The sequence below is a fragment of the Theropithecus gelada genome, chromosome 10 (genome assembly GCF_003255815.1).
Source record: "Theropithecus gelada isolate Dixy chromosome 10, Tgel_1.0, whole genome shotgun sequence".
Lineage (NCBI taxonomy): Eukaryota > Metazoa > Chordata > Mammalia > Primates > Cercopithecidae > Theropithecus > Theropithecus gelada.
In genome coordinates, this window is record NC_037678.1 from 65,970,050 (window position 1) to 65,985,119 (window position 15,070).

The 15,070-nt window shown below is 46.3% G+C and overlaps 1 protein-coding gene across 2 annotated transcripts in view; it reads left to right on the forward strand.

The window, feature by feature from the left end:
• Nucleotides 1–10,090, forward strand: part of NDRG3 (NDRG family member 3) — a 93,024-nt gene extending 82,934 nt beyond the window's left edge. Inside the window, exons 14-17 of one of the 2 annotated variants that reach the window (XM_025399853.1) lie at nucleotides 5,288–5,323; nucleotides 5,412–5,463; nucleotides 6,990–7,028; nucleotides 8,142–10,090. In XM_025399853.1, coding sequence (XP_025255638.1) covers nucleotides 5,288–5,323; nucleotides 5,412–5,463; nucleotides 6,990–7,028; nucleotides 8,142–8,323 — 309 coding nt within the window. In that variant the 3' untranslated portion in view covers nucleotides 8,324–10,090. The remainder of the gene's footprint in view (nucleotides 1–5,287; nucleotides 5,324–5,411; nucleotides 5,464–6,989; nucleotides 7,029–8,141) is intronic. The other variant, XM_025399854.1, reaches the window with a different exon arrangement.
• The last annotated feature ends 4,980 nt before the right edge of the window (nucleotides 10,091–15,070 follow it).

Consider the following 15,070-nt stretch of genomic DNA (forward strand, 5'->3'; position numbering starts at 1 on the left):
CTTGGCCTCCCAAAGTGCTGAGATTACAGGTGTGAGCCACCACGCCCAGCCTTCATTCTCTTTTTGAAATTATGCTTTTGGCCAGGTGCAGTGGCTCATACCTGTAATCTCAGCACTTTGGGAGGCTGAGGCAGGTGGATCATGAGGTCAGGAGTTTGAGACCAGCCTAGCCAATATGGTGAAACCCCGTCTCTACTAAAAATACAAAAATTAACCGGGCATGGTGGCACACACCTGTAGTCCCAGCTACCTGGGAGGCTGAGGCAGGAGAATCGCTTGAACCCGGGAGGCAGAGGTTGCAGTGAGCCGAGATCACACCACTGCACTCTAGCCTGGGCGACAGAGCGAGACTCCATCTCAAAAATAAATAAACAGGGCAGCCAGAGGGCGACGCCGCCCAGCTTGCGGCCACTCACGTCTCCGCACTGCTGGGTGTCCGCAGCCAGGACGCTGGCGACCGTCTTGGTGACGGCGATATTGGCAGGCTTGGAGCAGGCGCCGAGGAACAGAGTTGGTGGGAATCATTGCTGTGAGAAGCTGATGGTGGTGGATGACAAGCTTGAATTTCCAGAGGAAATAGACAAAGAAAGACTAGAGAAGTTTGTGAGATTTACCAGAGAAAGTTGTGAGGAAGCAATGGGCAGGTTCAGCAGAAGAGAAGCTGATGCCAAGGGTAATATTTTTTAAAGTAAAGCAAATGAGAATAGAACAGAATAGTGTCTTTCAGATTTAGTAAGAGTATTAACTTATGCAAATTTATTTTCAGTATAGATGTATAATTTACATACTTTGCTTATATAAATATATGATGTGTGTATTACGAGTTTAAGGAGGGAAAGTTTGAACGTGACACAAGATGATTGATTATGAGTATTTATATTTCAATAAAATATTCTAAAATGTGAAACCCTTCAAAATGTTAGAACAGAAGTTACTATGGAACATCATTGAATTGAACATTTTAATTTTATAAACAATAATACGGGCACTCAGTAAAATGAAATTATCTTCTAAAATTATAAATTAGATTAGTGGGAGATTTAGTATTAAAACTCAAGTCTTCTATCAGTTTTCCATCAAATCATACAGCTAAGAAAATATAATGCTAACTGTTCAAGCATGTAACTTTGGATCAGTTCTATTGATTAAAATGAAACTGGCATTGAGTTAAGATTGTTTTTTAAGCAAACATATTTGTTACTTTAAATGCAATAACCACAAAAAATGTAACTGTTCTCCAATTTTAAAGATTAAATATTCATTTAAATAGGATGCCTCTAAAAAAATAAATAAATAAATAAACAAATAAAATAAAATAAAGCTTTTTTCCTGAATATGTTCTCATTGTAAAACATTGCAAAAAAGAGGAAAGGATATGGAATAAAATAAATTTAAATTATTTGTAATCCTACCACCCAAACCTCTGGTAAAATATTGCTGTCTTTTTCCTATACATTTTTACATCATTAAAATTAGGCCGGGCGCGGTGGCTCAAGCCTGTAATCCCAGCACTTTGGGAGGCCGAGACGGGTGGATCACGAGGTCAGGAGATCGAGACCATCCTGGCTAACACGGTAAAACCCCGTCTCTACTAAAAAATACAAAAAACTAGCCGGGCGAAGTGGCGGGCGCCTGTGGTCCCAGCTACTCGGGAGGCTGAGGCAGGAGAATGGTGTAAACCTGGGAGGCGGAGCTTGCAGTGAGCTGAGATCGGGCCACCGCACTCCAGCCTGGGCGACAGAGCCAGACTCAGTCTCAAAAAAAAAAAAAAAAAAAAAAATTAAAGAGGGGCTGGGCATGGTGGCTCATGCCTATAATCCCAACACTTTGGGATGCTGAGGTGGGCGGATCGCTTGAGTCCAGGAGTTTGAGACCAGCCTGGGTGACAGAGTGATACCCTGTCAGAGAGTATTTACAACCCTGTATGTTTTCCTCAACTTTATGACATAGCCTTTCCCATGTAACTAAAAACTTTGGCTGGGCACAGTGGCTCACACCTATAATTCCAGCGCTTTGGAAGGCAGAGGTGGGAGGCCAGGAGTTTGAGAGCAGTCTGGGCAACATAGTGAGACTCTGTCTCTACAAAAACAGTAAGAAAATTAGCTGGGCTTGGTGGTGCGCATCTGTGGCCCCAGCTACTCAGGAAGCTGAGGCACGAGGATTCCTTGAGCCCAGGAATTCGAGGATTTGTGCTCCTGACGCTGCGCTTCAGCCTAGGTGACAGAGTGAAACCCTGTTTCAAAAAAAAAAAAAAAAAGGCCGGGTGCAGTGGCTCAAGCCTGTAATCCCAGCACTTTGGGAGGCCACGAGGGGCGGATCACAAGGTCAGGAGATCGATACCATCCTGGCTAACACGGTGAAACCCCGTCTCTACTAAAAAATACAAAAAAAACTAGCCAGGTAAGGTGGCAGGCACCTGTAGTCCCAGCTACTCCGGAGGCTGAGGCAGGAGAATGGCGTAACCTGGGAGACGGAGCTTGCAGTGAGCTGAGATCCGGTCACTGCACTCCAGCCTGGGCAACACAGCGAGACTCCGTCTCAAAAAAAAAAAAAACAAAAAAAAAACTTTGTCAACATTATTTAATGTTGTGAGAATTAACATAATGGATGTAAATTCTTTATATGCAAAGTCCTGCTGCTGTATTGGTAAGGAAGCTTTCAGTAACAATTCTCATGATGAGAGTGTATGCATTTTCTTTCTCTTAGGGCAAATACAGACCAACTCTTATGCTAAATATCTAGAGATAGTATCAAGTGTCTCCCACTTTTGAGTATATAGGAGGCAAGAATTTCTACCTGTTATTGTTTCAACCTAGCTTTTCCTAGAGCCTCTGCTAAAGTGTTTAGGTAGCTGACCTTCTAGTTTGTACTTGGACTACTGTAGATTTCAGTGCTGATCATATGTTGCTTACTGCTACATTTTCAGTCTGAAAGACCTCTGCCATCTTCCTTTTCTCTTTGAAGTGTGTTTGAAAGGGAAGTGCTGTTACCAGAAACAGCCTGTAGTTCCTAGAAATCTAATGTGAGGTTAATGCTCTGAGGTGACCACATTCAAAATGTTCTGCCCTCCAGGCAATTGATGGGCTGGTCTAAAAATCTGGGGGAGGGGCTGGGCATGGTGGCTCATGCCTGTAATCCCAACACTTTGGGAGGCTGAGGCCAGGAGTTCAAGACCAGCCTGCCCAACGTGATGAAACCTCATCTCTACTAAAAATACAAAAATTAGTCAGGCATGATGCCGGGCGCCTGTAATCCCAGCTACTCTGGAGACTGAGGCAGGAGAATCACTTGAACCTGGGAGGCAGAGGTTGCAGTGAGCTGAGATTGTGCCATTGCACTCCAGCCTGGGCAACAAGAGCGAGACTTTATCTCAAAAAAAAAAAAATTTTTTTAAGTTTGTAGTTTCAAACTAGTTTCTCACTTCAGGTTTGAATCAATATTCAAACGCAGAAAACTAAACCCTACAATAACCATAGACATAGTTATTTTTGGGCAAAAATGCCCATCTATAACACCATAGAATAGAGTGGATAACTCCTATGGCAGATCGAACTGATTCTCAAACCATTTGATAGGTACCCATCTTGGAAATAGTTTCTTCCAGTATTCTCTCTGCATATGGGAACTGTTCTATATTCCAATCAGGTTTCAGCTCCTAAACTTCATGAAAATACAGCCTGTGCTGGTTTGGTTTTTTGTATATTTGTTAGATTAAATGTTTGTTTATAATCTTATGCTTAGAATTGTCAGAGGCCTCTCCCTTGTTAATCTCAAACTTCTATGTCTTCTGTGGCATTCTCCTCAGTTGTAGTCCCTCCTCATAATAAGTTTTGATGCCAGTGAATTGAAACCATGGGGTTCATGTTCCTTTTTGAAAAAAGCCAGTCAGCCTGAATAGGATATCATCTGAGCCCAGAGTGCGTAACAGCTAGAAGAAAGAGCAGGCCTAGGGCCAGCATGCCCTAAAAATGCTTTACTGTGGATAGTAGATTCAAATCACCTGGGAGCTTATTAGAACTGTAAGTTCCTTTTTTTTTTTTTTTGGAGATGGACTCTCTGTTGCCCAGGTTGGAGTGCAGTGGCATGATTTTGGCTCACTGCAACCTCCGCCTCCTAAGTTCAAGCAATTCTTCTGTGTCAGCCTCTAGAGTAGCTGAGACTACAGGTGTGTGCCACCATGCCTGGCTAATTTTTTGTTTGTTTGTTTGTTTGAGACAGAGTCTCGCTCTGTCACCCAGGCTAGAGTGCAATGGCGCCATCTCGGCTCACTGCAAGCTCCCCCTCCAGGATTCATGCCATTCTCCTGCCTCAGCCTCCCGAGTAGCTGGGACCACAGGTGCCTGCCACCACACCCGGCTAATTTTTTGTATTTATAGTAGAGACGGGGTTTCACTGTGTTAGCCAGGATGGTCTCGATCTCCTGACCTCGTGATCCACCCGCCTCGGCCTCCCAAAGTGCTGGGATTACAGGCGTGAGCCACCGCGCCCAGCCAATTTTTGTGTTTTTAGTAGAGATGGAGTTTTACCATGTTGGCCAGTCTGGTCTGGAACTCCTGACCTCAGGTGATCCCCCCGCCTCGGCCTCCCGAAGGGCTGGGATTACAGATGTGAGCCACCGCGCCTGGCCAGAAATGCATGATCGTGAACCATACCCCAAACCTATCAAATCAGAATCTCTGGGACAGGAATCCAAGAATCTGAGTTTTAACAAGTCCTTCAAGTAATTCCAGCACACACTAATGAAGCCATATCCTAGAAATCCTTGCACGCATGAGAATAACCAGCTGTAAATGTTTATGAAGTGAAAAGCAGCATTACCAAACCCAGCTATTAGAGGAAAGTAACTGACTGAGCGAGCTGGCTGAATCAGTATCAGCTCTTGATGGCTGAGTGTCCTTACTCATGGAGGAAAGATAATGTAGAGTTGAAATGGGACTTGGAAAGCACGATGCACAGAGAAGTTAGGGTCACACTGTTCGAGGGCTCTGAAGGGAACATTCTTCAGGTGCTTTTCATGGTTGAGAACAGTGGTTAACTTCACTATCACCTCAACAGAAAATTCCCACCATGGGCCTGAAAATCAGGGCTTCAGTCTTATTGAGGAATAAGTATGTAATAATGATATCAGATTTTCATCCAAGGTTATAAATGTTTGTATGTAGGTAAACTTGCAGTTAAACATTAAAACCTAGAATTCGATCTTGTTCTGTTTGAAAGGACTTGGGGTGTTCAGAGCAATTCTCTTAAGGGTAAGTCCCAGCTGACTTGCATATTTTTCCTTTTCTAGATGGCAGACTGTGGGGGACTGCCCCAGGTAGTTCAGGTAAGGAAATTTTTTTTTTTTAAACACCCATTTAATTCTGCCTCTCTGTCTGTGCGAAGATTAATGCCCTCTTGTTTTATCCCCCCAGCCTGGGAAGCTCACCGAGGCCTTCAAGTACTTTTTGCAGGGAATGGGCTACAGTGAGTAGTATACAACTTTCTATCTAGCAACAATTTAGGATTATTGGGGTCCAGTTTCACATCTGGGAGCCCACAATTCCTGAGATATAACCTCTGTGGCAGCTAGCCTTAAGCAAAGTAGAAACTGAAATGGTTATGGAACATTGATTTGTCCATATTTATGAGAAGCTAACACTCAGCACTTACTTTTTTCAGGCACTATATATTCTTTTGTTTTCTGTTTTGTTTTTTTTTTTTTGAGATGGAGTGTCACTCTCGCCAGGCTGGAGTGCAGTGGTGTGATCTCGGCTCACTGCAGCCTCTGCCTCCTGGGTTCAAGCGATTCTCCTGCCTCAGCCTCCCAAGTAGCTGGGACTACAGGCACATGCCACCATGCCCGGCTAATTTTTATATTTTTAGGAGAGACAGAGTTTCACCATGTTGGCCAGGATGGTCTTGATCTCTTGACCTCGTGATCTGCCTGCCTTGGCTTCCCAAAGTGCTGGGATTACAGGCGTGAGCCACCACACCCAGCCTATATATTCTTAATCTAAGAGGTCGTTCTGTTATTAGTGCCATTTTATAGAAGAAGAAACTGAGGCTCAGAGAGACTAAGCACATTGCCAAGGGTAAAAATTCAGCTGCAAGGCCATGATTCAAACCCTGGCAGTCTGACTCCAAAGCCCAATTTTGAACCCCTGCAGCTTAGGCTGTCCTAGGTGTGAATCTGAAATTATGATTTGCATTTAAACTCAGCTGGTTAATAACTCCTGACCAAGAGAAATGAAACGGAGACGTAGGAGAAAAGGGCAGTATCCTTGGGAAAGTCTCCTCCACTCCAGGAGATGAACTTGGAGAGTGTTTTAGAGCAAGTCCAAGGGTGTGTCCATACCATATGCCATTGTCTTGGTCTTTTGTGTTGTAAGACCCCTGAGCTTTCTCATGGTCACAGAATTATCTACACTTGCTCCTTTCTTAGAGTTTTAAGAAAAACTCTTTCACCCAGGTACAGAGCTCCTTACCCAGTAGGGTGATTTTTCTCCTGTCTTTGGTATTAGTGTGGATAATGGTCATTGGAGAGCTGCCTGGTCAGCTGCTCTGGGCAGCTGGGCCCTGGGTGCAGCCCTGTACCTGCCAGGCAGACCATGTATGTCTTGTCTTAAGTGGCTGTGTCATCCTTGCCTGTGAGCTGCTACCAACCGAGCCCACACCCACAGCCTTGTGGCTCACTGGGAGGAGCAGGAGCCCCTCTCCTATCCCATTCTTATCCTTTTCCTATGAAATAGCTGATCTTCCAGCCCACTTCTGATCCAAAGCAAGATGACTGTTTATAGGCGAGGGGAAAACAATTGCCTTTGTCTGGTGGGGGAAAGTAACATTTGAGATGTTATTGAAGTATCTGTCAGCCTCACCTCCTCTCTGGGAGCTTAAAATAAAACTTTATCCCTGGCTTAGAGTATTCTGTCATGTCTACCAGGCAGCTGAGGTTGCCACTTGGCACTCTCGGATCACTAACTTGCCTTTTCCTGTGTCCATCCTGCTTCCAGTCCCGTATGTGCAGCTCAGTCACCTGAGCACCGAGTCAGGTACCTTCCTCTGTGTTGGCCCCGCCCCGCCTTCCAGTCTCTCCTGGCTGCACTGGCTGCCTGCAGCATGTCCGCGGTCTTCCTGTGCAGTGAGAGCCCGATAGAACGTGGCTCAGTACGCCCCAAGAGGTTTAGCCTACAGGTCCAGCCCTGGCCTCCCAGGAGGAAGAAAGGATCTGGTTGTAAGGGGCAGGCCTCCTCTTGTCATCCTAAATCCAGGGTCATAGCAGCAGCTGAAACTTGATAGGCAGGGCACATCTTCCACCGCCACCTACTAATTCTTGAATTAACCTCCAGACATAGGAATCCAAGGACAGCCTTGGCTCTAAATAGGAGGGTCAGAGCCTGTGCCCAGAGAACTCTGCAGATGATAGCACCTTCTGACCCCAGCATTGAAATACAGCATTGAAATACAGTGGCTGCTGCCCAGGAGGATAGGCAGGGAGGCTATATGCCAGGTAAGGCCCAGTCCCAGCCAAGCTGGAAGGACCTTGGAGTCAAGCAGTGGCAGAACAGGAGTCTGAGTTTAACACCTACCCCCAGAGCTCCTCCATCCCTGGCAACCTGTACCTCATCCCTGTGTCGAGGTCAGCTCCAAGCCAACCTGCCCTGCCCTTCACCTGCACCGTCCTACACATCTCCTCCCTGGTAGCAAGGTAGCCTGTGGACACGGATGGTAGTCTCGTTGTATCGGGCTTGCACTGTGTTTGTGAAACACCTTCATACTTGTGTGTTTGTCTTTCTTTTCTTTTGGTTTAGTCTTGCATGCACTGTAGGTTTTGGTTACCTGTTTGGGTTCCCAAAGCCTCCATTCTGTCACTGTCTGAATGGTGTGGGCATAGCTAAGAGGCCATACTCTGGACTTAGGGTTTCCCCTTGTTCTGTGGTGACTACAATCAGCTGAGATTCCAACCAGATCTAAAGGATTAAAGTGGCCTCACATATCACCACTCACCTAGAGCAAATAATACCAAATGGGGATGGCTATATCTTGTCCTGGGTGTCATTGTAAATGAGTCGGAAAAGCTAAACATAAAGCCTTTGGTGAGACTCCTAGGTTAGCTGGGCTTAACTAGGGCTTCATCTTCTAGTCCCCTTGGTTCTCTGTTACAGTACCATCTGCCAGCATGACTCGGCTCGCCCGATCACGAACCCACTCAACCTCGAGTAGCCTCGGCTCTGGAGAAAGTCCCTTCAGCCGGTCTGTCACCAGCAATCAGTCAGATGGAACTCAAGAATCCTGTGAGTCCCCTGATGTCCTGGACAGACACCAGACCATGGAGGTGTCCTGCTAAGCAGATGCTCCTCCCCTGGACCATTGCAAGTCCATCCTTCTTCAAATGACCACTCCATAATATAACATTTCATCCATGTAAACTGGCCTCTACTATCTTTAACTCATGCATGGCCACTGAACCTCTCTCTAGTAGCCTGGATTTATCATTCTCTCTGCCTGCCCACCCCCTTTTTTGTATAGCCCAAGAACCACTTCCATGCCATACTGTAACATTCCAACATCTTTAGCTGATCAGATCTCTCCATATCCTCTCTTGCCAGCTTTTTCCCGTGCTCCCCCAACTATGTATCGGATAAGATTCTTTGATCCCAACTCTGTGTGTGTGCGAGCACGTGTGTCTCTGTTTGTGTGTGCATAGTTCTGTGGTTTTAGACACGCTTTCTTGTAGTGCTTCTGCAAAAAAACAAAAAAGGGACTTATTTTGCATTCTCAATGGTGTTTTTAAGGGAATTAGGCAGAATAGATTTCTAGGTTGGGTAGGCCACTGCATTCTCTTTTGTTTGCAAATTGGTCAACAAAATTTGCAGAGTGATTTCAGGAGAGAGCAGCTCTGAGGAATGTGGAAAATCGTAATTGCTATCTGGACCATTGATTGATTGTGAGCAATAGTAGAAGGGTGCCTATTACATAGAGAGACTCCTTCTGTCCAAATGAATTTCTGTATACTCTTCTATAAATAAAAGGGAGGAATATATTCTGCTGGAAGCCCATGAACCATCGGTGAGGTTCCGATACAACATAGAGTTTTTTCCAAGGAGTGAATGTGGCTTAATTACTGGACTCTCTTAGCACAGGAAGGTGGAAACAAAATGCCAGGCCTCTGCTCTGAAGAGCAAAACTGCTGTCGCTGCAGTATCTGATACTGGACATCCACATATCCACAAGAAGTGCCTCTTAGGTCTATGACAGAGAGTGTCTCCATTCCTCAGTTACCAGAGAGGGGAGAGGTATGGCCTAAAAAGCATGTAGATGGTGGAGAAATGGGTGGGGAGAGAGGAACAACCATTAACATAGTATCATGTTTAATAAGTATGGCCTTGATTTCAGTAGATGTAATGGAAGCCAAATTAAATTGATACAGAACCCATTTCTCAGAATCTTTTTTTTTTTTTTTTTTTTTTTGGAGACAGAGTCTCGTTCTGTCACCCAGGCTGGAGTGCAATGGCGCAAACTTGGCTCACCCTCTGCCCCCTGGGTTCAAGCGATTCTCCTGCCTCAGCCTCCCGAGTAGCTAGGACTACAGGCACCTGCCACCACGCCCAGCTAAGTTACGTATTTTTAGTAGAGATGGAATATCACCATGTTGGCCAGGCTGGTCTGGAACTCCTGACCTCAGGTGATCTGCCTGCCTCAGCCTCCCAGAGTGCTGGGATTATAGGCATGAGTCATTTTGCCCAGCCATCAGAAAGATTGTTAATCCTATGAACTCCCTTTTGTAGGAGAGAAAGGGCCACTCTGTAGGGGCAGCCCTGTCCAGGTAAAGTTGTTTTCAGCCTCCTGTCTACTGTTAAGTGAGGAAGTCACAGCAAGACAGAGAGTATTGCTGGAGGGTGAGAGAACTGTGGAGACCAACTGCCACATAGCAAGAGCCCAGCTCTTGGGAACGTTGAGATGTAAGCTCAGGGTTACACAGTTCCAAATCTTGGGAAGGGGCTTTTCAGACACACTGTTTGCTTTCTGCTGAGATAAGGAATGCATCACTCTGCCAGAGTATGACTTTTTACAGATTATTAAATAAAGCTGTATATGTCTCATTGTTACCTGATTGCTGGTGGTATTTCTTTCAAGCCATTCACTGGGGTTCAGGGTGGGACGAGTTGCTGTATGCTGGTTCTGTGTTGGCATTTTCACATGTGATTGCTTATCCACCAAGCGACACTGTCCATTTATAGGAGGAAATGAAGCCTGATGATAAATCATTCGCCCAAAGTCATACAGCCAATAACTCCAGCCAGGATCAAATCCTATGGAATTATGCAGAATTCTATCTGATGTGTCTATATTTCCCTGAAGCCAAAAATCGTGAGAAGCCTGACAGTATTGTTTGTGATGGAGAAGCTGAGGTCTTGAGAAGGTGGTCCACGTCACAGCTCTACCACTTGTGTGGGATTGCTGAGTCTCACTTCTCATTTAATAATCTGCAACCACTTGTCTGGGTTCCTCTAAGAGACCAGCCTGTGTTTCTCCAGAAATAGCTATATTTGTACCCATCAAGAATAATTTCAGACCGGGTGCGGCGGCTCACACCTGTAATCCCAGCACTCTGGGAGGCTGAGGTGGGCGGATCGCCTGAGGACAGGAGTTAAAGACCAGCCAGGCCAACATGGTGAAGCCCTGTTTCTACTAAAAATACAAAAATTAGCCGGACATGGTGGTGCGTGCCTGTAATCCCAGCTACTTGGAAGGCTGAGGCAGGAGAATCACTTGAACCCAGGAGCTGGAGGTTGCCGTGAGCTAAGATCACACCACTGCACTCTAGCCTGGGCTACAGAGCGAGACTGTGTCTCAAAAAAAAAAAAAAAAAAGCCAGGTGTGGTGGCTCACACCTGTAATCCCAGCACTTTGGGAGGCCAAGGCAGGCGGATCACCGGAGTTCAGGAGTTCAAGACCAGCCTGACCAATATGATGAAACCCCATCTCTACTAAAAGTACAAAAAAAAAAAAATTAGCCGAGCATGGTGGCATGTGCCTGTAATCCCATCTACTTGGGAGGCTGAGACAGGAGAATCACTTGAACCTGGGAGGTGGAGGTTGCAGTGAGCCAAGATTGCACCATCGCACTCCAGCCTGGGCAACAAGAGTGAGACTCCGTCTCAAAAAAATAATAATAATCATTTCAGGAGACCACCATCTCAGATGAGTTTTCAATGACCCAGGGGCAAGTGCCAGCAAAAGTGCATGTGGATTGCTACATCTGCGAGAGGCACTCGTAAAAAATGACATGGACTGCAGGGTGCAGTGGCTCACGCCAGTAATCCCAGCACTTTGGGAGGCTGAGGTGGGCAAATCACGAGGTCAGGAGATCGAGACCATCCTGGCTAATACAGTGAAACCCCATCTCTACTAAAAATACAAAAAATTAGTCGGCCGTGGTGGCGGGCACCTGTAGTCCCAGCTACTTGGGAGGCTGAGGCAGGAGAATGGTGTGAACCCAGGTGGCAGAGCTTGCAGACAGCAGAGATAGCACCACTGCACTCCAGCCTGGGCAGCAGAGCGAGACTGTCTCAAAAAAAAAAAAAAAAAAATGACATGGACCCTGCCCGTTCTTGCAGAGGAATTGAAACAAATGTATGTGAACAGATAAAGATTACCAAGCTGAAGTCTTACGATGCAGGCCAGTGGTCCACAGAATGCTGACATGGGAAGGAATTGATCTGATGGCCTCAGTTGCCCTTTTTTTGTTTTTTGTTTTGTTATGTTTTGTTTTGACATGGAGTCTCGCTCTGTCGCCCAGGCTATACTGCAGTGGCACGATATCCACTCACTGCAACCTCCGCCTCCTAGGTTCAAGCAATTCTCCTGTCTCAGCCTCCCGAGTCCTGGGACTACAGGCATGTGCTACCACACCCAGCTAATTTTTTGTAGAGATGGGGTTTCGCTATGTTGACCATGCTGGTCTGGAACTCCTGACTTTTAGTGATCTGCCCGCCTCAGCCTCCCAAAGTGCTGAGATTACAGGCATGAGCTACTGCGCTGGGACTTTTTTTTTTTTTTAAATAGTGTCTTGCTTTGTCACCCAAGCTGGATGGCAGTGGTGTAATCATAGCTCACTGCAGCCTCAAACTCCTGGGCTCAAGCCATCCTCCCACTTCAGCCTCTTGAGTAACAGAGACTACAGGCATGCACCACCATGCCTAGCTAATTTTTTATTTTTTATTTTTTATTTTTTTTTTTGAGACGGAGTCTCGCTCTGTCACCCAGGCTGGAGTGCAGTGGCCGGATCTCAGCTCACTGCAAGCTCCTCCTCTCGGGTTCACGCCATTCTCCTGCCTCAGCCTCCCGAGTAGCTGGGACTACAGGCAACCGCCACTTCGCCCGGCTAGTTTTTTTTTTATTTTTTAGTAGAGACGGGGTTTCACCGTGTTAGCCAGGATGGTCTCGATCTCCTGACCTCGTGATCCGCCCGTCTCGGCCTCCCAAAGTGCTGGGATTACAGGCTTGAGCCACCGCGCCCGGCCAAATTTTTTATTTTTTGTAGAGACAGGGTATCACTTTGTTGCCCAGGCTGGACTTGAACTCCTGACCTCAAGTGATCTTGCCTTAGCCTCCCAAAATGCTAGGATTACAGGTGTAGGAATCAGCCCTTTATTGAGCATCTATATATAGGCCAGGCCCTTAATGCCTTCCTATAAATTTCCTTCTATTGATCCAGTGAGATACATGCTATTCCCATTTTATGGATGCAGAAACGGGTCCAGAGATAACTAGTTTGTAAATGGTCACAAAACTAGTAAGTGGCTGTATGGGAAACAGTTTCCTTCACTACACTCAACAATTCCAACACTTCTGTGACCAAATGTATGAGCTTTTTTCCCATACCAACCAATTCTCCAACACCCCAGACACGGAGTAGGTGTCCTAAGTTATGACTCCAGCTTCCTGGAGTTAGCACAGACCCTACAGGTTAAGGGTTCAGGCCCACAAGACCTACTTCAGATGCCAGTTGCAAGCAGTGGATCCCCAGGTTATTCATACTTCTGTCCACCCTGGCTACAAATTGGACCCCCTCCCTCAGGTTTGATAGTTTGCTAGGATGGCTCACAGAACTCAGGGAAACACTGAATTTACTGGTTTATTATTCAAAAGGATATGAGGCTGGATACGGTGGCTCACACTAGTCATCCTAGCACTTTGGGAGGAGGAGGATCACTTGAACCCAGGAGTTCAAGACCAGCCTGGGCAATATAGTGATCATGAGGTCAGGAGATCAAAACCATCCTGGCTAACATGGTGAAACCCCATTTCTACTAAAAATACAAAAAATTAGCTGGGCATGGTGGCAGGCACCTGTAGTCCCAGCTACTCGGGAGGCTGAGGCAGGAGAATGGCGTGAACCCGGGAGGCGAGCTTGCAGTGAGCCAAGATCGTGCCACTGCACTCCAACCTGGGTGACAGAGCAAGACTCCATCTCAAAAAAAAAAAAAAAAAAAAAAGCATACGATAAAGGATACAACAGGTAAATGGCCAGAAAAAGAAGTATATAGGGCCGGGTGTGTGGCTCACACCTGTAATCCAGCACTTTGGGAGGCCAAGGCAGGTGGATCACAAGATCAAGAGTTCGAGGCTGGTCAACATGGTGAAACCCCGTCTACTAAAAATACAAAAATTAGCTGGGCATGGTGGCAGATGCCTGTAATCCTAGCTACTTGGGAGGCTGAGGCAGGAGAATCGCTTAAACCTGGAGACTGAAGTTGCCAAGATTGCACCATTGCACTCCAGCCCGGGCAACAAGAGCAAAACTCCATCTCAAAAAAAAAAAAAAGATATATATATGTAGGAGGCTGGACACAGTGGCTCAAGCCTGTAATCCCAGCAGTTTAGGAAGCCAACGTGGGTGGATCCCCTGAGGTCAGGAGTTCGAGACCAGCCTGGCTAACACGATGAAACTGCCTCTCTACTAAAAATACGAAAATTAACTGGGCACGATGGTGGGCACCTGTAATCCCCGCTACTCGGGAGGCTGAGGCAAGAGGATCGCTTGAACCCAGGAAGCAAAGGATATAGTGAGCCTAAATTGTGCCACTGCACTCCAGTCTGGGCAACACAGCAAGACTCTATCTTAAAAAAAAAAAAAAAAAAAAGTATGTAGAGCAAGGTCTGGAGGGGTCCCAGGGAGTTGGAGTGTGCCATCCTTCTGGTGTGCTGGATGTGTTCAGAGACCTGGAAGCTCTCTGAACCTCGTACTTGAGGATTTTTATAGAAGCTTCATTACATAAGCATTATCAATCATTAACTCAATCTCCAGCTCCTCTCCCTACTCCAGAGGATGAGGGTGGGACTGAAAGCTCCAAGCTCATAATGATGGCTTTGTCTTTCTAGTGACCAGTCCGCATCCAGGAGCCCACCAAGTGTTGCCTCATTAGAACAGAAAACACTTCTGTCACCGAGAAAATTAGAAGGGTTTTAAGAGCTCTGGCCAGGAGCCAGGGAGGAACACCAGTGCATATTTCTTAGTGGAAGACCTAGGATTTTAAATTTTGTAATTCTTAGGTGCCTCCCTAAGTAGAAAAGGAGAGTTATGCGGTGGGATTCTTTTAAGAAGAGACCAGAGTTTCCCTACTTCCTGCCCCATTCATGAACTGCACCTTGAGGCTTGTTTTGGAAATTTGCCTGTCATAAGAAGATGGGCATTAGAGTTGTATGGCAGCAGGAGTGGGAAGGTGGGCTCAAGCCAAGGCCTACGTCCCTGAGTGAATGTCACCCATTCTAACATCCTGATTAGAACTTTCGTGCAGAAGCGTGCCTCCACTCTGGCTCCTTCAGCTGGCTATGCCGAGTGCCTACAAAGATAAAAATCAAACCAGCCTTCCCCAGGATCAAGGGAGAACCTCAGCAGGAGTGCTCTAGCTGGCAAGGCCCCAGAAAGGGCTGCATGGGCTGAGCTGGAGTCAGGAGTCATTTCAGTGCAGTGGGCCCTTTGTCTCCAGGAGTACTAATCCCCCTAATGGGGAAGCAGCAAGAGGGTGTGGTTAAATCTTAATGAAAGGTGGGACTGAAGGTAACACACTGATCAAAGACAATTCAG